General features: G+C 40.1%; 1 protein-coding gene across 3 annotated transcripts in view; it reads right to left on the bottom strand.

Moving 5' to 3' along the window:
- Positions 1–710: 710 nt before the first annotated feature.
- The window catches only part of HSPA4L (heat shock protein family A (Hsp70) member 4 like), a 31,958-nt gene continuing 9,872 nt past the window's right edge, over positions 711–22,796 (bottom strand). For 2 of the 3 annotated variants that reach the window (XM_068402686.1, XM_068402688.1), the window contains 14 exons: positions 21,004–21,137; positions 19,839–20,083; positions 19,680–19,756; positions 18,332–18,483; positions 17,706–17,812; positions 17,168–17,301; positions 15,741–15,943; positions 6,114–6,215; positions 5,460–5,597; positions 5,116–5,241; positions 3,780–3,887; positions 2,591–2,710; positions 1,876–2,037; positions 711–1,437 (listed from right to left, as the gene is read on the bottom strand). In XM_068402686.1, the coding sequence (XP_068258787.1) occupies positions 1,243–1,437; positions 1,876–2,037; positions 2,591–2,710; positions 3,780–3,887; positions 5,116–5,241; positions 5,460–5,597; positions 6,114–6,215; positions 15,741–15,943; positions 17,168–17,301; positions 17,706–17,812; positions 18,332–18,483; positions 19,680–19,756; positions 19,839–20,083; positions 21,004–21,137 (2,003 nt within the window). In that variant the 3' untranslated portion in view covers positions 711–1,242. The remainder of the gene's footprint in view (positions 1,438–1,875; positions 2,038–2,590; positions 2,711–3,779; positions 3,888–5,115; positions 5,242–5,459; positions 5,598–6,113; positions 6,216–15,740; positions 15,944–17,167; positions 17,302–17,705; positions 17,813–18,331; positions 18,484–19,679; positions 19,757–19,838; positions 20,084–21,003; positions 21,138–22,796) is intronic. The other variant, XM_068402687.1, reaches the window with a different exon arrangement.

Consider the following 22,796-nt stretch of genomic DNA (forward strand, 5'->3'; position numbering starts at 1 on the left):
TGCTCTGGCAAGTGCTACAGTACCTCCGTGACTGACAGAAGCGTTCAGAATATATGATCATACACTGGTCCTTGAAAATGTCCAAGATGCATCAAAGAAAACAGTGACTCAACTGTGTGATCATTACAGACACTCTCATTAGATCAAGTAAATGACCATAGTTGTAAGCTATGCGAGTTCATCAAGTAGATTCCATCTTTGGGGTAATAATATCCAGTTTGTAAGCTCTTTTGTTTAGAACCTTGACCAAAAGGTTTATGTGCTGAGTACCAAGGCTCAAATAAGCTCTCAGTATTTCTTTCAAGTTTGCAACAAACAGCATTTAAGCAACCTCAAAATCAGGGTGCCAATATCCAGCTCACACAGCACAATTTCTCTTGTTTCTCATCCCCAGCGTAAGATGGGATCAAGATGTAGATTTCATTCAAAACAAAAGAACTGGAAATAGTAACGTGCAGTAAAACATTTTCAAGGGAACGTTATGCAACAGTCCTTGTATATTCTACCCCTTCATACTACTATCACTAGCATCATCTTATCATAAGCGCAGTTCATTATGTACAGCAATGTGCACTGAGACCACTCGCTTAATTTCAGCACGTGGCAGAGCCATTATGCTACCATTTTGTAACTAAGATTGTTAGTGGTGTGGGAATCTAAAAAATGTTTAAGCTTGTGTTATTCAGTTTATATGAAAAAAGACAGTACAATTCTCATGGTACATCAACAAGATGGACTAGTATGCCAACTAACCTCTATTTTAATATTTAAATTATAACATTACAATAACTAGAAAAGGTCAGTGCTTCAAGTGACAAGTTTTGCCACTTCAATTCCAATATTTTTCCAAAATAAAGATGCAATTAGATCTACACTTGAGCATCAGTAGTGCAATACAGTATCCTTTCCTGAATAAAGGAGCTGAGGTTTATCCACAATAAAAGCTTTAAATAAGGTAGACTGTTGCCATTTATATATCAATTCTGTATGTTTGATATAAAATATATTGGGAAAGCTTAAACTGACTTATACAATCTACATTTGGCTAAAGCTCCACATAAGCAGCATCAGTGGAAATGAACATCAGAGGTGTATTTAATATAAAACACTTTCAAAACTACTCAGCAACAAATGACAGAAGGTTGGCTAAGAATAACTGAACATCTGAGGTGTGTACCAGACAAAAAGAATGGACCCTGTGGTTACTTGCACTATTTAAATGAAGTAAAAGAAATGCAAGATTTAGTCCACTTCCATTTCTCCAGGTGGTTTGGTCTGCTGAGAATTGTCCTTCGCTGCTTCAGGTTTTGTTTCAGTACCGCTCTGTCCGTTCACTGGTCCATTGTGCTCACCATTAGCTTTTGACTGCCCATCATTGGGAGGTTGTATCTTCGGTTTGGGCTTGTATATAATGGGATTACAGAAGCTATCCAATTCCTAGTTGTAACAGAAGTGAGAGAGCAAGTTCATTTGGTGGCACAGTAACACATGCAACTAGAATGTCTCAAGTGTGTTTCAGGCTCATAATGACCTAGAATTTTATTTTCAAGGACTAGCCTTTTCAATTCTATCAAGTCTAAAAACTCAAAATAAAACCTTTCACTAGCTAAAGAGCTTCTGATCTTTTAAAAGCCTGTATGATAATCCATTTTCTAGCAAGCCTGGTGCTGTAATGCAGGATATTTTGAAAAGGGTTATTCAGAGGTGCTGCTGTGAATCAAAAGCCAGAACTGAACATTGATAAAACTGCTGCTCCCTCTGTATGGATCTTTTCATAGCTTTAAAATCTCTGCAGGCGTAATATCTAGCTCAACACAGAGACCAAAATTTTGTTAAACTTAAGAGAATGCAACATATAGAATGATTTTTTTTTACCTTAGATTTTGTCAGGATTTCTGCCACTTTGACAACTGGATCCTGAGTTAGACTTAGTTTGTTCTGGGCATTCATTTTGCCGTTCAACCAATTCATAGCCTCACTAATGTATTTTTCAACTTTTTCCATCTCAGCAGGATCTAGGTGATCGTATTTTTCATCCTAAGGAGAGAGATATTTGTATCATCAATTAATATATGCTTCTCACCCAATTAAGCATTTCATGGACACATATTAAAATAGGATAACGTTCCTACAACCTGACAGAAGTAGTTTTCAACAAGCATTTAGTATGAAGAATGAATGTAGAACAAGACAGGACATTAGAAATTTGCAGTTTTGATCTTAAGTGCACACTGCTGAAGCGCAGGTTAGTAATGAAGCTGCAAGAAAAAAAGCACCTGAGATTTACTGTAGTTTGATTAACTAACCCCAATAGTCTTGTAAGTTACAGAAACAATGGTAACAGCCACAACTCGAGATATCCATTTCGGTAGAAGTCACCATAAAAAAAACAGTGACTATGTTTAATTCGTGTTTCCATGAAGAAACCATTTTTGCTAGCAGTTTAACAAGTTCTCAGGAGCAAAAGCACCACAGCCATTTTAAAGCAGCTTAACAGGTAACCCTATAGGATTTTTTTTTACACACAAAAAACCCGACAGCCAAACTCAAACACCCGTAATAGTGCATTCCCTAAATAATTTGCTTCTACCTTATTTTTGTATGCTTCTACTGCTTTCATAAGGAGCTGAATCTTCTTTCCCAGTTCATTTAAAACTTTTGGTCTCTCTTCATGTTCCATGTATCTTTCCTGAATAGGCTGTCCAAATTTCTGGAAACATAAGCACAAAGATCTTGACAAAATCCCAGTTTACTTTAGTCTGGTTAAAGAATAAAACGTGGCACTGGAAGGAATTCTGCCTTTAACTCCTTTTCTCACCCATTCAAGAGTTTAATCTTTGCATGTTGCTTTAGTGCAACAAAAAAAAAAACCCCAGAAGTTTAAACACAGGAGTAGTGCCTGTCCTTATTAGGCTCAGTATTTTGCAGTTATTTTCAGGAAAAAGAGCATTTGGAACAAGAAACAAGACAGGATTTACATGGATGGTTTAATTTTAAAGTAGTTAATCTGAAAACTTCCTAGTTTTATCCATTGTCTGTTTTTTCCTTCATACCAGTATCCAGGCAAGAAGGCAGTTGCCAGGATCTACACTGCTGTTTCCATCAGTTATCCCACCCCCATAGGAAATCTGACTTGAGAGAAAACAGTTGGAGCCCAAGAGCTATACTGAAACTTAATACAGAGTAGCTAGTCATTCATCAGAATTCACATTTTCCCCCGAGATTACAAAAATCTGAAGTATTTAAGGTTTTGTCATTACTAATCAAATGATACAGTGGAAGCTACTGTTAAAGCGCTCTTCAGCCTTTATCATTAGAAATTAGACCTAAAATTCAGGTTTATGATACAGCTATAGAAGACCACTGAGAACAGGAAACACAGAGCATCTATTCTGGAGTGTAATTCTGAATATGTGGGACAGCAGTTGGAACTACTCAAAAGTCTTTTTCAGACTGTAACAAGACTGCCAGAAAATTCACATAGCAATTAATTTTCTTGTCACTAGTGACAGTCTACTTAATTTTGACTGTTTTCAAGTTAGGAGCACAACTGACATTAAAACAAACTGTATTTCTAGTTCTAAATAATATCTTCATTTCATAACTAAACTACATCCAGATACAACTTGATGTCCATAATCCAAAACTCACATATGGGTATGCACACACACATCCCTCATTAAAAGCGCTTTGCTTACTTAGCCATATATATTTATATAAATGCCCCCACCGCCAAACACACAAACACGATTTTTCTAGAAAGTAACTTAAAACCTTACTCTTAATTCCTGAAGCTTATCCATGTATACTTGTTTGGGCTGGTCCTCTCCATCTTCATAAAGCCAGTTTTCCGTGTCCTCCAACATTAAGGTCAGCTTGTTTGAATCCTATGAAGCAAGTTACGGATACTCTAGTTCAGAAGGTAACACGACAAGTGAGACTTCTCCCTCCAGCACACAAAGAAACCCCCCTACTCAAAAAAGACTGTTTCATCAGTTTAAAATATTCAAAGTGACAGTGAAGGAAAATGGTAATCAACAGACTTCAAAGCCAAGATTTTAGAGAATGACAGGAGAGGCAAGACAGCCCTACTAATCTGATTTGCAGGTGAAGTTTATGGGAGTTACATAGCTTCAGGATTGTGTTATAAGAAAACATGTGCATCCCTTATCATTCTTGCATATTATCTTTATATGAGAAGTTCTGCTTGTCAGGTTCTCCGATAGCAGGACAGAAGAATAGACAGATCTGGACAACTATACATATAGTTGAAGTTAAAATTGTTTTAATTGGACCCTACTGGCTATAAACAGAGATTTTATCTTTAATTATTTAGAAATAAAGAGCTTATCTATCCCTGTTTATATAAGAAATTGTTCTGGAATTGGTATAGGAAAGACAGCCTCACACTCGTGAGTTTATACTGGAAGGGCATCTGCACTGTGTTGCTGGGTTGACAACCAGGTAACCTAGATGACCTTTAAAGGTCCCTTCCAACCCAAACCATTCTATGATTCTATGAATGCCAAGAGCATACCTTAAAACTGCTGCTGGACAGTTGTTTCAACAACTGGTTGCTTGTGTACCAGCCACTTTTATTTAGATGGCTGTTACAGAGCAATGATTATAGGGCAAGTGTTCTTTCAGTTCTGCTTTTGCAAAAGCCCAGTGTACAGCTTTCTTCATAACATTTTCCTTGGACTTTTAAGTGGGGAAATAATCATGTTTCTAAGTTAATGAAATTAGACAATAAAACACAGCTACAGACACTCCATTTCTGCTCATTTTCACTTTATTCCTACCCACTCACACTGTTTAGAAGCTCACGGTGATCTGTCCTGCTCTCCTACCCCCACGACAAGATTTTTATTTTCTGCCTGCATCCCGAATCTTTCCTTACCACTGAGAAACTTCTCAGACAACAAAGAACTCTGCATGCTTACAGATCATGTGTCAAGTGTAAGTGTAGTCTGAGCTTCCCTTCTGTGAAGTTAATCCATTTCATATTCTGAAACAAGCCCAAGAGACCCCTGCAGCCTCCACAAAACCCACACTCCAAGCTTACGAATACAGAGGAATTTTTTCCAACAGTTGAAACACACAGGCGAGTCTTACTTCTTCAGTGATGAATTTCTCAAAGACTCCACACAGTTTGTCTCTGAAGTCGTACACATACTCTTCAACAGCATTCTTAGCATCATTTCTTTCTTTCTCAAGTTTGTCTTGCATCATCATCTTCCCCTACGGTGGAAAAAAGCTTATTTAAAACTAAAAGCATTATTGATGTCTAGTGAAACTTGATTCATTTCTCCAAAAAACCCAACCAAAACAAACCCCCTTACAATTAAGGACAAGCCCCCAGGGAATTCTAAATTAAGACAGTAAGTTTATGGTTGCAAATACTTTCTGGATATTTACAGTGACATTAATTTGAGTGGTCAGCTGTTTATGCTGCTTACCTCATTTTCTATATAGCAGTTGAGGAGATCTTGTCCCAGTTGTCTATAGAGGCTGGCCTGTATAGGTAGGTCAATACTCTTAACTTTTGCTTTAGCCTTTGGCTGGGCTGGATGATCTTGCTTGTCTCCAGAAGCAACCTATAGAAAGATTTACACTATTAAGAAACTTTCAAGAATAGAAATATTACTATATTTATGCTCAAAAAAGAGAGACAAATGAAACTAGTATGACAACTACAAATAAATCGTATGTACAGGAAGCACCTAATTATTCCTCTGCTGTTCAGAATCACCACTACCCTGGTTTTGAAAATAACTGGTGGAATTTCTTGAAACATAATGTGAAGAACTGTTGAGAAAACTTGTTCAAAAGCCAAAGGCACCTCATATTCTTCATGTTTCCTAAGTTCCCCTGGATTCCATCTTTACTATAAAACCATGTTAAGAGAAACTTACTTCAAAGTCTTAACATATACTTTGTTGAAAATGGAAGTGCTCCGGTAGGATTCCTAACCTAACCATTTTGATATAGCTGTACTCCTCTAAATACAGTCCCATGTTTGCAACTAGTAAGATTAATGACTTTGAGAATACTGGGCAAAAAAAGTCTAAGGGAAGCAACATCACATTTCCTTATCAATATCAAATACAAACTTTTGTTTCGGTTCCTGCATTTTCAGTTTCCTCATCTGCTTGGTTCTGTTGTTCAGCTTGACTTTTCTGAATACCTTCATCTTGATCAACCTGCATTTTATCCTAGAAAGAGAGTTACATAACTGAATGCAAAGGTTTGCTATATGATTTAAGACTGACGTCAATGACAGCAGATCACAGATACTATAAGGCCTTAAGAATCAACCTTAAGAATGTCTGGTGCACCATGTTTTAACAGGCATTTTGATATAGTACTTGTTCTTATCTTTCTCAAATTAAATGGAAATTCTATTCTGCCTGTCCCCCTTGAAATAATTATGATGTTGCCATCTGTCCTCTGGGTAAAGAATTACACCGTGAATACTCCATTTTAAATTAGAAATAAATACATATAACATTTATGCGAAGAACATTCTAGAAACACACTACCACCACAGGCAATAACAACAGGTTCTCTATGGAACAGTCAGAACTTTGACCTCTTACCATTTTTCACCTCAACTTTCAAGTCTGTAATCCAAAGCAGAAGTAAATCAGTCATCGTAATTGTTACCTGTATCTGTCTCATAGGACCATAAAAATTAGTTTCTGCAGTAGCCTCTTGGAGCACATGACCAACTGTCATCCCTCCCTGCCACCCCAAATCAAGGAAGTTTCACTTGAATTTACCTGTAAGTTCACCTATGCCTTATTCTAAATTTAAGGATCCTTAAGGCATGACTAGTGCTGATCATTTGATTTAGTTTAAGTAATACAATTCCCTGTCATCATTGCAAAAAACTTTTAACAACACAGTAATGGATAAATCCAAAGTTTTCAGGATGACTCCAATACTTCCACATCTACTGCATCAATAAATAACGAGCTGTAGCTGAGGTCTGAAAGGTCTCAGATTACTTCCACTACAAGGAATTAATCTTCCTGGATTCACAAACTACACATGCAAGTACAATAATTTACTGTTAGTTCTGCAAAATACAAGAAAAAGTTATTTAAGGATTTCAACCTCTAGCACAGGTGCATATGTTGCAATTTAGCTATGTCAATTGATTCAGCAAATTTTTAATGATAAAAGTTGAAAACAAGAAGTCCACTTTTACCAAATTTAATTTTTGTCACTTCAGAGTAAAAAAAACAAACCCTCATTGACTGTTCTTACTGTTCACACAGAAAAGGCAACAACTGGAAGGAACTGTTTTGCCTACACAGAAAAGCTAGATGGGGAAAATACTACATGTATACACCACAAACCCCCTCCTCAGAGCTGAGGGGATCATCCTCAGTAATGAAAGGTAATTGCTAACACGCACCATTGTAAAACAGAAGACATGTTAGATGAGTGCAAGTACTACAAACTGAAAGCCTGAGGATGTAAGTGGTTACTCTTGTACTGAACATAGTGTACTCATCTTAGTAACCTCCACATGCATTACACCTATTACACTAAATGCCAGCTATGTCACTTTCCACCGTTTGTCACTTGTATGCAAACATCAGATGTGGAGCACCTGTCCACAAGCAACTGCATCATGTTCGGCATTTCAAAAATGCTCAAATTCCTGGAAAGTAGTATAATATTTCAGGAATTGATTGTATCAATTATGTAACACTAATTGTGTAACCACTTGCTCTAATTCCTGTAGTATGTTCAACTGTCCTGGTTTGGCCCAAACCAGGCCAATTAGTCTTAAAGAAACCAAGGTCACTGCTAAATTCCTCACTGCTTACGAGTGAAGAGCCGAAGGGGGGTCGCACCTGCAGGGAGGAGCAGACAGGGCAGCTGGCCCAGAATTGACCAACAAGGTATTCCATCCCATACACATCATTCTCACTTTCCTATTTTTCACTAACCCACTGCCTCCTGGAGGTGGGGCCCAGGAGGGAGGGGCCCTCCTGTCTCCCACTGATTGGTACCAGCTTTGCCAAATCTCCAGTTAAAAGCCTGCAGGTGTGATGGCAGGGGAGCTACTGCATTTTCCCCTCTGCCCATGCTGGGGGGAGCAACTCTGCCTGAGGAGGATTTCCAAGCTCTCAGTCTTGGTTTTGTATATATTTGATTATTTCTATTATTATTATACTCTTTTTCATTACTATAGCTTATTAAAACTGTTTTAACTTTCCAACCCATAAGTCTCTCTCCCTTTTCCCTTTCCCTTAGGGTGGGGGGGGGAAGAGGGTTAACAGAGAGCATCTGCCACAGGTTTAATAGCTGGCCCAGCTTTAAACCATGACAGATTTATTGGGGCCCAAAGTGGGGCTCGAGAGAAGCTCCAACAGGTTGCTCTGATAAGTTGAATCCTGGCTCTGGTGGGAGGAGACCTGGAGAACTCAGCTGAGAGAGTAGCAGATTTCTTCGGGCCCAAAGTGGGGCTCGAGAGAAGCTCCAACAGGTTGCTCTGATAAATTGAATCCTGGCTCTGGTGGGAGGAGACCTGGAGAACTCAGCTGAGAGAGTATCAGATTTCTTCCTTTGAGATTTACAAGGGGTTGGAAATTAAAACAGATAGTGAAGATTGTGATGTCATTTTTGAATGCTGTGTTATCTCATCTTTTTATAGAGTTTCTTTCACAGTTGAGTATTGCAATGCTGCCTTACCTGCCGTGGGCACTGTGTTATTGCTTGCTTCTTATGAATGTTTACATGCAGTTTAGCAGTGGGCGCTGGTCAAAATGTATTGTTTTGGTATGGGGTTTGATACTGATTTATGCTGTGATAAACTGGGCAGTTAATATTCCGATCTCTTATCTCTATGACACAATGATGGGCAGCTTTAATCGTGAATCAGTAGCAGCGACTTCATTTGCACGCTCCAGGCGTCCTTTAGCTGATTCTGTTAATGATTACACTTCCAGTTTTACTTCGGGAAATAGTACCTTCTCCTTTTCTGCCAAGCTGATTCCACTAGATTTTGCGAAATTAGGATGGTGCTGTCTAGGTGGCATGTTTTTATTTTCGGTTGTCCTGAATGTGTTTCTGATGTGGGATAAGATTAAATATCGGTGCAGGGACAGTTGTAGGTGTTATGCAGCCACCTCAGATCCTACAGTGTGTACTGCCGCTACAGCCACTAAACCCACTGAAACCTTGGCAGCCTGTACCACAGCTGCTACACCCCCCAAGATGGCCACTGCAGCTACTCAGACTCTCAGCACTCCCAAGACAGCCACTGCATCTACTCAGACCCCAGCATCTATTGAATCTGTACCAATTGCTTCTGTAACCAGGAAGAAATACCAAAAGAAATCAGCTCGTGAAGAGGAGGATGATGACTCAGAGCCTTCTAAGGCAGAGCCATCACGTGACCCAGGTGAGGGCCCTTCTCAGGCAGAGTTAGGGCCCGACACAGATGGGGGTTTCCTCGATCGTCCTTTTAAAGCAGACCCATCACAGAAGAAAGGTCCTTCTAAAGCAGAACTATCACAAGAGGACTCAGACGTAGAGATAACCTACCACTCCTTATCCCTGAAGGACCTAAGAAATATAAGGAAAGACTTCAGCCGTTATGACGGTGAACCTATTATTACCTGGCTGCTCCGATGCTGGGATAATGGGGCAGATAGCATGCAATTGGATGGCAGAGAAGCCAGACAGTTGGGATCCCTGTCCAGAGATGGTGGTATTGATAAGGCGCTCGCAAGAAAGTCAAACACTATCAGTCTCTGGAGGCGACTCCTGTCAGCTGTAAAGAGCAGGTATCCCTATAAAGATGATGTTATGAGCCACCTGAGCAAATGGACTACTATAGAAAAAGGTATTAACTACCTTAGAGAACTAGCTGTGCAAGAGATCATTTATAGACACCCACGGGAAGTTGTAGATCCTGATGAAGTGGAATGCAACCGATCCATGTTCCGGAAGGTTGTGAAGAATGCTCCACCGACATATACCCATACATTGTCAATATTAGTATGGGGAGAAGATGATATGGCACGATCTAGTGTGGGCGAAATGGCTAACTGTATGCGACAGTATGAAGATAGTATTTCTTCCCCACTGCAGGCACGCATCTCGGCTGTGGAAAAACTGACTAAGGAGAACAAGGACTCATTTAAACAACTGTCAGACAAACTGTCCATGATCGAGAATAAACTTGACTCTCTACCTACACAGGCGCGCGTTGCAGCTGTTAAGAGAAAACGTTCTCCTACAGGACCAGCTCAAAGGAAACGGAACACATCACAAGGTATCCTGTGGTTTGCCCTGCGTGGTTATGGGGAGGACATGAGCAGATGGCATGGACAACCTACCAGTACCCTACAGGCACGAGTACGTGAGTTGCAAGCTAAAAGAAATACCAGAGAGAATTTTTCTAGAAGGATGGCTGCTCCAGTTACCAGTGAGCAGGACCCCAGTCAGGGGAGATGGGCCTTAAATCACTTTTTCCCAAGTGTGAATAGGAGAAATGAAGGTCCAGTCCCTGTGAGCAGCACGAATCCATTTCTTAATTAGGAGGGCCCTGCCTCCAGCCAGGTGGAGGAGAGGGACAACCGAGTTTATTGGACTGTGTGGATTCGATGGCCTGGCACATTAAAACCACAAAGGTATCGAGCCTTGGTAGACACTGGTGCACAGTGCACCCTAATGCCATCGGATCATAAAGGGGCAGAACCTATCAGTATTTCAGGAGTAACAGGAGGATCTCAAGTGTTATCTGTATTGGAGGCCGAAGTGAGCCTAACTAAAAATGAATGGAAAAAGCACCCCATTGTGACTGGCCCAGATGCTCCGTGCATCCTTGGCATAGACTACCTCAAGAGAGGGTATTTTAAGGACCCAAAAGGGTATAGATGGGCCTTTGGTATAGCAGCTGTAGAGACTGAGGACATTAAACAGCTGTCTACCTTGCCTGGCCTCTCAGAGGATCCTTCTGTTGTGGGGTTGCTGAAGGTTGAAGAACAACAGGTGCCAATTGCTACAACGACAGTGCACTGACGACAATATCGCACCAATCGAGACTCCCTGATCCCCATTCATAAACTGATTAGACAATTAGAAAATCAAGGAGTGATTGGCAAGACTCGCTCACCCTTTAATAGTCCTATATGGCCAGTGCGAAAGTCTGATGGAGAATGGAGATTAACTGTGGACTATCGTGGCCTAAATGAAGTTACGCCACTGCTGAGTGCTGCTGTGCCAGACATGCTAGAACTTCAATACGAACTGGAGTCAAAGGCAGCCAAGTGGTACGCCACCATAGACATTGCTAATGCATTTTTCTCTATTCCCTTGGCACCAAATGCAGGCCACAGTTTGCTTTTACCTGGAGAGGTATCCAGTACACCTGGAATCGACTGCCCCAGGGGTGGAAACACAGTCCTACTATTTGCCACGGACTGATCCAGACTGCACTAGAAAAGGGTGGAGCTCCAGAACATTTGCAATACATTGATGACATCATTGTGTGGGGTGATACAGCAGCAGAAGTTTTTGACAAAGGGGAGAAAATCATCCAAATTCTTCTGAAAGCTGGTTTTGCCATAAAAAGAGGCAAGGTCAAGGGACCTGCCCGGGAGATCCAGTTTTTAGGGATTAAATGGCAAGATGGGCGTCGCCAGATCCTGATAGAGGTGATCAACAAAATAACAGCCATGTCCCCACCAACTAACAAAAAGGAAACACAAGCCTTCTTAGGCGTTGTGGGTTTCTGGAGAATGCATATTCCAGATTACAGCCAGATTGTACGCCCTCTTTATCAAGTGACCAGAAAGAAGAATGATTTTCAGTGGGGCCCTGAACAACGACAGGCTTTTGAACAGATTAAACAAGAGATTGTGCATGCAGTAGCCCTTGGACCAGTCCGTACGGGACAAGATGTTAAAAATGTGCTCTACACCGCAGCTGGGGACAATGGTCCTACCTGGAGCCTCTGGCAGAAAGTACCAGGGGAGACTCGAGGTCGACCCCTAGGATTTTGGAGTCGAGGATACAAGGGTTCTGAGGCCAATTACACCCCAACTGAAAAAGAGATACTGGCAGCATATGAAGGAGTTAGAGCTGCTTCAGAGGTAATTGGTACTGAAGCACAACTTCTCCTAGCACCTCGATTACCAGTACTAGGCTGGATGTTCAAGGGTAAGGTTCCCACTACCCATCATGCAACTGATGCGACGTGGAGTAAATGGATTGCATTAATTACACAGAGGGCTCGAATAGGAAACCCTAATCACCCAGGAATCTTAGAAGTGATCGTGGACTGGCCAGAAGGCAAAGACTTCGGAATGCCACCAGAAAAGGAGGTGACACGTGCTGAAGAAGCCCCACCATATAATGAACTACCAGAGGATGAGAAGCAGTATGCCCTGTTCACCGATGGATCCTGCCGTCTTGTAGGAAAGCATGGGAAGTGGAAAGCTGCTGTATGGAGTCCTATACGACGAGTCACAGAAGCCCCAGAAGGACAAGGTGAATCAAGTCAATTTGCAGAGGTAAAAGCCATCCAGCTGGCTCTAGACATTGCTGAACGAGAAAAGTGGCCAAGGCTGTATCTTTATACTGACTCATGGATGGTGGCAAATGCCTTGTGGGGGTGGTTAAAGCAGTGGAAGCGAAGCAACTGGCAGCGTAAAGGTAAACCTATTTGGGCTGCTGAACTGTGGCAAGATATTGCTGCTCGGCTAGAGAAACTAGTCGTGAAGGCACGTCATGTAGATGCTCACGTACCTAAAAGTCGGGCAACTGAGGAACATCGAAACAACCAACAAGCGGATCAAGCTGCTAAAGTGTTCCAAATAGATTTGGACTGGGAACATAAAGGTGAACTATTTTTAGCTCGGTGGGCTCATGACACTTCATGTCATCAAGGGAGAGATGCAACATACAGATGGGCTCGTGACCGAGGGGTGGACTTAACCATGGACTCTATTGCACAGGTTATCCATGATTGTTAAACATGCGCCGCAATTAAGCAAGCCAAACGGTTAAAGCCTTTGTGGTATGGGGGGCGGTGGTTGAAATATAAATATGGGGAGGCCTGGCAAATTGACTATATCACACTCCCTCAGACCCGCCAGGGTAAACGCTATGTGCTTACCATGGTGGAGGCGACCACCGGATGGTTGGAAACATACGCTGTGCCCCATGCCACTGCCCAGAACACTATTCTGGGCCTCGAAAAGCAAATCTTGTGGCGACACGGAACGCCAGAGAGAATTGAGTCGGACAATGGGACTCATTTCTAAAACAGTCTCATAGATAACTGGGCCAAAGAGCATGGCATCGAATGGGTATATCACATCCCCTATCATGCACCAGCCTCTGGGAAAATTGAACAGTATAATGGGCTGTTAAAAACTACCCTGAAAGCAATGGGGGGTGGAACCTTTAAAAACTGGGATAAGCATTTGGCACAAGCTACCTGGTTAGTTAATACCAGGGGATCTATCAATCGAGCTGGCCCTGCTCAGGCAGACCTTCTACATACAATAGAAGGGGATAAAGTCCCTGTGGTGCATGAAAGGAATCTGTTGGGAAAAACTGTCTGGGTTCTTCCTGCAACGGGCAAAGGTAAACCCATTCGTGGGATTGCTTTTGCTCAGGGACCTGGATGTACTTGGTGGGTGATGTTGCAAGATGGTGAAGTCCGATGTGTCCCTGAAGGTGATCTGATTCTGGGTGAGACTACTTAATTCTGAACTGTATGTTGTTACTGCATAAGTGTCTTTCAGGTTAAGACAGTGTTGATGAGACCGGAACTAGCTTCATCAAGTGGCGTCCAGTAACCTCCTCGAGTCTGACATCTTTAACCTGCAACCCGTGGGCACGAACCATGACAAAAGAGAGACTGCTAGCCAGAGAGACTGCTAGCCAGAGAGACTGCTAGCCAGAGAGACTGCTAGCCAGAGAGACTGCTAGCCAGAGAGACTGCTAGCCAGAGAGACTGCTAGCCAGAGAGACTGCTAGCCAGAGAGACTGCTAGCCAGAGAGACTGCTAGCCAGAGAGACTGCTAGCCAGATGGAAACCCACAATCCTGAACCAAATGAACTTAATGAACTTTTTGTATAGAGATGAATCATAAACTAGTGATATGTGTATATATATTTGAAAATGAAAAGGTAGTGGTGATCTGAGTATGACGTGAATGGTATGGAATAAGGGGTGGAATGTCCTGGTTTGGCCCAAACCAGGCCAATTAGTCTTAAAGAAACCAAGGTCACTGCTAAATTCCTCACTGCTTACGAGTGAAGAGCTGAAGGGGGGTCACACCTGCAGGGAGGAGCAGACAGGGCAGCTGGCCCAGAATTGACCAACAAGGTATTCCACCCCATACACGTCATTCTCACTGTCCTATTTATCACTAACCCACTGCCTCCTGGAGGTGGGGCCCAGGAGGGAGGGGCCCTCCTGTCTCCCACTGATTGGTACCAGCTTTGCCAATTCTCCAGTTAAAAGACTGCAGGTGTGATGGCAGGGGAGCTACTGCATTTTCCCCTCTGCCCATGCTGGGGGGAGCAACTCTGCCTGAGGAGGATTTCCAAGCTCTCGATCTTGGTTTTGTATACATTTGTATATATTTGATTATTTCTATTATTATTATACTCTTTTTCATTACTATAGTTTATTAAAACTGTTTAACTTTTCAAGCCGTAAGTCTCTCTCCCTTTTCCCTTTCCCTTAGGGTGGGGGGGGGGGAAGAGGGTTAACAGAGAGCATCTGCCACAGGTTTAATAGCCAGCCCAGCTTTAAACCGTGACATCAACTGAAGTGGGAAAAGCTGCTAAGGACAAATTTTAATGTGAGACCAGTCACACTGCTGAGCACTTTGCAGCCTCAAAAAGGCAGGAGTGTGAAGCAGCAGCTTGCCCACTGCTTCATCTTTTTCCTCTACGCTGTCATCTCTCTCCCCTGTGGGCTGTGACATAACCAAAATCCCAAGCTATAGAAGGGCATAAGCAAAAAAGGAAGGCTGCCAAGGCCACTGCTGGTGTGCTGTTCCCAGCTGCAGAGCACTCCCTGGCACCCAGTCCTCAACTCTACAGTGTCAAATGCAGTAGCTGCACCTCACTGCTCCCAGTGATCTACTTTCAGTATGCAGTGCACTACCAAGAAAGCTGATCCTCTTTGCACTAGAATGAGAGAACATAACTTCATTGATTTCTCAGTATCAATAACAAAGCTGTTGCACATTTATTTCCAGAAATTTTCCCCTACGGGCTTACAAGCCAGTTTGTAAGAACTACCAACACTGAAGGACATAAAGAAGTGCCCTTAGTGAAAGAATGTTTATGAAGAACAAGTTTTCCATACATAGAGACACCATCTATTTTTTACTCAATGAAAATGTAGTACTTGAGGAAAAACAAACCTCTACAATTGATTTGTCAACAGATCTCATTAAATATGTTGCCATTTGACAGCAACACTAGATAATGCTAAGACTAGTAGAGAGATGGTAAAGAACAATGAAAAAATTAGAATTTTCTTTAGAGTCTGTTTTCACATTCTTTTTTGCTTTCTTAGTGTCACATGTCACCATAATAAACATGAAGAAATGTGTTACATAACTGAAGAAATAATTTAAGGGTGGAGAAGTAATATTTGTCAAAAGCTATACACTATGGTTTCATCTCTAATTATTGACTCTCCTGTCAGAATTACAAGGAGTGGAGATATTTACAAGTTTACATACCAGCTCATCATCTCTGCCTTGGTTCTTATTTGACAATTCAGTGTCCATAGGTGTGTCATTGTGATCTCCCTCTACGTTCTGCTTCTCTATTATAGAAGCATTAGCCACGCTGAAAAGGCCATGAATATTGACGCGCACTTTAACCTTCACTTTGGAATTCTCACCATCATGTTGGGGACCAACATTTTGAATAGTGAAACGCCCTTGAAAAAACAAAGATGGTTTTAATCGTTGTTCCAAAATATAGTAAAAGAGGAAAAAAGAAATAAAATACATTCCTTGAAGGGTGTTAATTTAAATAGCAACTTCATGTAACTTAAATAAACTATTTGGAAACTTCCTACTTAGTTGTCAGTTCTACAATGTAAGCCGCAGCTAGATAAACTAAAACCTGGTTCCCTGATTATTATCAGTTAACTGATAATTAGTAAGATGGTTTTGCTTTATCTGTATTTCATGAAGTCAAGATAACACTTTATTCCGTGTTCTACTTCTCTGTTGCCTTCTCTAACCATCACACTAGAGAAATTACTCTGATTTATCTCAAATGGTTTCTTTCATCCACGTAACTCAAACTTCGCACTGAAAAATAAAATGTTAACAGAGAGAAAAGATTCTATTTGCATGTGGTAACATGGATGCACTACACATTCTGGAGAACGAACAGTGCTTATCAAGGCTTCTGGAAGCAGTGAGGTTAAAACTTTATTTTACAACTTGGTGGAAATTGGGAGTGTAAATGATGCAGACTGTGCACATGTAAAGGAGAATATTCTTTCCTGAAGACAACAGACTTCTTGCACAGACAGCTAAATAGGTAGCACCAAGTTTATATCCAATTCATGAATCAGTAAATAAAATTGTGACTTAGTTTAAGACCCTTACGAGTCTACTAACTGCAAGTAAGGTAGTATTAGCTACCAGAATACTTATTCATACCATCTAATACTTTAGACTCTACTACAGATGCTTACGTTCAGGAAATGCCTATCCTGTATGTTCTGAGATTAACAGGAAGAGACATGACAGATAACTGTCTAGTACTAACAGCTCCTTTGATCCCATTTCTTTGAAAAATCCAGGCTGGTTGACACATAAGATCCTCATCCATTTTCTAGAGGTTGAAAGAACCAGACAGAGTACTAAACTTTGTACCTACTTTTTTAAAGCATTCAAAAACAGTGAAGACAGACAGAATGAAGAAAGTAACTTTTTTTTTTTAGGAACTGCCAAAATAAGATGTCAATACTGTTTGACCACTGCATCTAAATCAAGACGACTCTGCTGAGCCTTTTAAAGAACTCAGGCTTTTCTACAACCTAGGAAATATGGAAGTAACATATCTTAAAAAAAAAAAAAAAAAAAAGAACCACTTTTCCCATGATCAACAGGAGTTGGGCATGGGGTTCTTATTCACATGTCCTTACCTATTCTGGAATCAGGATAAGGCACTTCATGCGGATGGGTATAGTAAGCTTCCAGGTCAAAAGGCTCTTTCTTGTGAAAAGTAATTACTTTGGAGAATGGAGCAGCATGGTTCTTACTGAAGACTTCACACTCCCTAAAGCAGTAAAATATTAAGTAAGGTTAAACCACTGAGCTTATCACAATGGATGACCAAAATCAAGGTATGTTAACGATCAGCAGCCATGCTAACCAAACAGCTAGATAATTTAGTTTAAGTCAGTTTATGACAAGAGTTGCAAGTTGAAGGCTTGCAGGTCTCAAAGCTGGACTATGCATTCTATGTCACACTTCTCAAAAATTAAGCAACATCACATCAACATTTTTTAATTACATGTATTTCCAATTATTAAGCAGTAATCGGAAATCAAGAGGTATAATGCAAAAAAAAATAAAACTGTTCGAGTGGATGAAAGCTTCAAAGCCTGGTCTTTCCCATAGCTCAGCATTTTTCTTTATACACACAAACACACACTTCTTAGTAGGCACCATACAACTTACCCTGTTCCTTCTTCATAAGATGATTTCCATCTTAACGTTATAGAATAAGGAACAACATCTGTGATGGAAAATTCACGCACTTTAAAAGCTGGGGAAAGAATTGCACACTAGAAAACAAAGACCAAAATTTTATTATATCCATGTAATCAAATAAATAGCAAGTACAATAATACCTAAGTGCAAAAAGGCTACAATTCATGTAGGTCACATGGAGGTCCTGCTTATCACAGAATTCTTAACAGATACTTCCTATGCTTAGTAGGAAGTTAACTGAGCTGAAAGACTTAACTAAATTAAAGTAATAGTAACAGATGCTACTTCCCCAGTGATCGTCAGTAAAGACACCCAGCAAAGCTTCCAAATGACTACACAGAAGAGGAACAGTGCAATTTGGGTCATCAAATTTAACCGGTCTCTAACAAGACCGTCCTTCTAACATGACACAGCAGCAAATTACCAAATGTAATACAATGATGTCTGATATGGTCACTGTCACCACTGTTGAAAGAGCAAGTAAGACTCTACATCTTGTTTCAGCTATAGTACCTTTTGCTTTTGGTTAGCTGTAATTAATTAGTACATGATGTTAAAGAAGCAATATTGAAGTTTAGTTTCAATAACTATACCTGCAAGGCACAGCCTCTTGCAACAGCTTCATCCGCATTTAGCGTGGTGCTTATCTCTTTACAGAAAAAGCTAGAGATCTGTTCCTTCACTGCTGGAATTCTAGTAGCCCCACCTACTATTTCTATACTGTAGATATCTTCACGCTGAAGTTCTAGAAAAGAGAGTGCAAGGCCTTAAGTTATCATCAAGGTATCAAAGAGCTGTCCTTGAACAACCAAAAAAAAAAAAAGATAAGAGTTCTTTTATTATCTAGACACTGTGACAAGCACTGAATATATTCAACGACCGACAAGATGTTTAAAACCAGATTTATCATGATGCGTCCTATTCAAACTCTTTGTGCCTCCTGAAGGCTACAAAGTTTTCTAGCTACATAATCCTGGAAAATGCAGAAGCCAAGCATCAACGAGGACTGCTGTTCTTAAAAAAGCATTGTCCATGCACATCCCCTTTCTGGTGTGCCTAAACTCAAGTGTGTGTAATTGGGTTTTCTTTGGCAGCCCTGCAATCCTGGACAATACCTCAGCCCTCCCAAACAAGAACAAAATGAAACTCAAATATACCTCCTTTTATGTCTGGTTTAATTTTGGTTACCAATAAAGAAAAGCAAAACCCTTAACTAAAAATATAAAATATTACACTATGCTTGCAGGGTAACTTTTTAATTCTGAATTCAAGATACGAGTGTAAAGTGATCTCAAACAACTGTCAATCCTTGAACAGCTCTGCTCAGCCGTTATTCAGGTTCTTACTTCCTGTATTAGTTATCTAGCCAAGTCACAAAATAAGCAGAATTCTTCCCTTTTAGTTGAAGATGCTGGAATTAGGGTAAAACCTTTTCCTGTGAAAGTCTAATTTTCTCCATTATATTACGTTAGGCAAAAAAAAGAAATTGTTATTTGCACATGCTTCAGATAATTTGTTTCAAGATATACTGCCAAATTCATAGGTCAGTGAGGACATGTATGTATCACATATGGAACAGGCTGGCCAGACGCTTGCAGTAAAGAATAATAGTTTTTTCCATCATGGATTTGGTTTGGTTGTTTTGTGTTTTTAAATAAAATCATCTTTCAGAACGCCAACCTTTTCCATTACACAGGGTGAATGAGGGTCAATAAACCAAGGCTGCAGAGTGGTATGTGCACTAAACGAGGCAGGAATGGGATCATGCATACATGACAAGCATATGAATGGAACTTACATTTAACTTTTCAGTACTTAGCTTTGCAATTCTAATAAATACAAAAATATATTAAAAAGATAATCATTAAAGACATCTAGGATAACTGGATTACTAGTTACTTTCTTGAACTGGAAGTAGTACCTAAATTAACTCCTACTTACTAGCTTGATCCATGGCTGCTCTTAGAGGAGGTTCCACTCTGGACAGAAGGGCAGCACACAATTGCTCAAACTGAGCTCTGCAGGAACAAAGTGTTTCACATTACAAGACAGCTTAGAGACCACACTTCACTGCACTTCCGTGAAAATAACGCACAGTACCTGTTCATCTTACTGGAGACATCAAGATCATTCATGAAGCACTCAATATTGAGTGGAAGGTCAGAAGCATTTGCACTCATAAGCTTCTTTAGTTTTTCACATTCCTGATACAATCGTAGCAGTGCTCGGGGATTCTCTTTTACATTCAGTTTGTATTTTGTCCTAAATTCTTCAGAGAAGTAGTCTACCAAAGCCTCATCAAAATTCCTACCACCTACAAAAGGGTCAAAGGTGGTAGCCAAGACCTGCACAGAAGTGAAAGAATAAAGATTAAAAAGTTATTAGACAATGTTTGTTTAGATATAGGGACAGCTTTCATATAGACACTAGTTTTGTAAGTTAACACGTTTGATATGGGGAAAATTCTTTGTGGTTTTCTCACCACCTTCTAGGCAGCTGCCAGATAGAACAACTTCAAAAGATCACTCCTCAATTACTTAGGTTCTACCCTCCCCAAATAAAATACTATCATATGTACCATGCTATTTTCTACCACACTGCAGCCCCCACTCAGTTTACTAGCTCACTAAAGGCAGAATAGGATAGCTATTTTGTCATACTATTACTAGTTAAGTGTCATTTACTCAAAACAGAAAAACTTGCTATTGTCTTCCATATGACTGCAGATCACTACATTTTGCTACCAAGGACAAATTTACAAAAACATTCAGCCATCAGTAGCTCACAGACAGAAATCTCCAAACCAGGGAGTGAGGACTGTTCAGTTTTACTTCACATCCTATCGAATTTAGATTTTGAACCGTCATGGATGGCAGAAAAAAAATTATCACAGAGCAATTCAGGGAGTTCAACAATTTCCCATAGAGAAGTCAGGTGCACAACTACAATGCTTATGAGACTACCAGAATATGCAAATATTTCAGTGCTATAACATGACACAAAAACCATGCAGTGTGCTTAATTGTCAAGCACTTTTCAAAACACACTTTGGGATACTTAATTTCTGCATTTTATAAAAATTGATTTGCTTAAAGAGACAAAAAAATAACAAAGTTTTTGTATTCAGCATTTCAAAAATATTTGCTATACACATTTAAGTTTTACAAAAAAAAAAAAAAATCTTTCCACAGAAAAGTATTTTAACTATTGTTCAATTAAATACTTGAAGAATATGGGATTTTACTGTAGGACTTAGAAAGATTACCTTCAGTTTTCCCTTGTTAAAAGCACAGATTGAAACCTGATACGCAGAATGCCCCATATCTACAAAGACCACATTTCGTGGCTTCTCTTCCAAGGCCGGCAGATCTTGCTTGTATATTCCATAGGCCAGTGCAACTGAAAAACACCAACCCACAGAAGTTGAGGGAAAGCTCTACACAACTGCAAAGCACGCATTAAAAGCACTACCAAAAGACAGACACTAGTTATCTTTACTCTTTCTAAACACCTCCGTTACTCTGCTCACATAGAACATACAGGTCAAAAGGGTCACAAGTTTTAGACCATTATGAGTTGCCATGTTCTTTATTTTAATTTCTTACTGTTTGATTTACAGTTTTACTTGTAAATTACCTCACGTTCATTCGTAGAATTGACATTTAAGTACTCGGTATAACCTAACATCTCTTTTCACCAACAATTGCACGCTGTGCACCTTCAAAGCACCAACTTAAACTCAGTAGCATATGCACCATCATAAATTTCAGTTTTTAGATCCAGGATTTATCAGATTGGTTGTTCTTGCTTCTGTTTAAGAATTACTGTTCATATACAAAGGAGCTCACCACAGAGAAAGTTAACATGTTGAAAACACATTTTTCACTGTCAAGGAACGAAATGGATGTCAAGTGAAGGTTTAACACTACTAAAGCATCACCCCTGTATTTCAGTTCTGCTTGTAGCCAAATTAACATTGTAAGTTGTGAAACTGCACAGATTAAGTCTCATGCCTACACCTCTCCTTTGAAATGCCTTACTTCCAGTATTTTTAGCTCAGCTTTGCAAAATTCAAGCATGCTCAAGAGATAAAAATAAGTTTTACAAGACTAGTTTGTACAAATCTAAGATTTGAATACAAGCACTCATTTGGAAAGTTGGCTGAGACACTCTAAAAGCAGAGAGAACTTAATTCAAGAAAAAATTAAATAAATTACTGGGTTAAATGGCTCCAACTTTAGTTCCCATGAAGTGTAATGTAACTCTATACCCTACCCTAGAATTCAGCAAAACCAGAGGAGGGCAGCAAACAAATTACTTTATACAAACAACAGTTGTGCCAATGCTACAACTGACAGGACTGCCACAAGTTTGAACTGTCCTTATCCCACAGACTTATGCTTGACTTGAGTTGGGTATTTTGAAAAGTCATACAGTTCAAGTTGCTTCTAAATATGATCAGCAAGTCTGCTTTCAAAAGAGCTCCACAAAAATGCAGTTTGTGTAGAGCAGCTTTTAAAGCAGACATATTTAGTAGTTAAAAGTGAAAAATCTTTGGATTACACACTTTAAAATTTCCCTTCAGTGTATTTCATTTCAAATAAATATTAGCTTATGATAAAAAAGTATTTCTCTAATACCTCCATGACATTTATTTTTCCTCTAGCACACCCATCTTCCAGTAAGCTGGAAAGACAGTTAGCAGACCCCAGTACACACCTGTTAAATAATGTATTTACTGTAACCTTTCAGACAGACACAGGTTACATCTGATAATAGTGTACTGTACTATTATCTAATACAACAATTAAGAATTTAGGTCAGGTGCACACCCCACAGCTGGATCATTAAGAGATTCTGAAGCTAGCTCAGGCCTTCCTGATACAGCTGCTGTAGCTCCATGGTACAGCTGAGAGGTGACCTCAGATACCAGCTTTATTTCAGAAGCAGAGGGGCTATTTTTGAGTGGCACTGTATTTGAGTTACCAAACCCAAACTCTCATTACATCTCTTAAGTGCTGAACACCACCCCACCGAAATAGCTGCTGTGCTCCCAGT

Source organism: Nyctibius grandis, chromosome 6 (genome assembly GCF_013368605.1).
Source record: "Nyctibius grandis isolate bNycGra1 chromosome 6, bNycGra1.pri, whole genome shotgun sequence".
NCBI classification, from domain to species: Eukaryota; Metazoa; Chordata; class Aves; order Nyctibiiformes; family Nyctibiidae; genus Nyctibius; species Nyctibius grandis.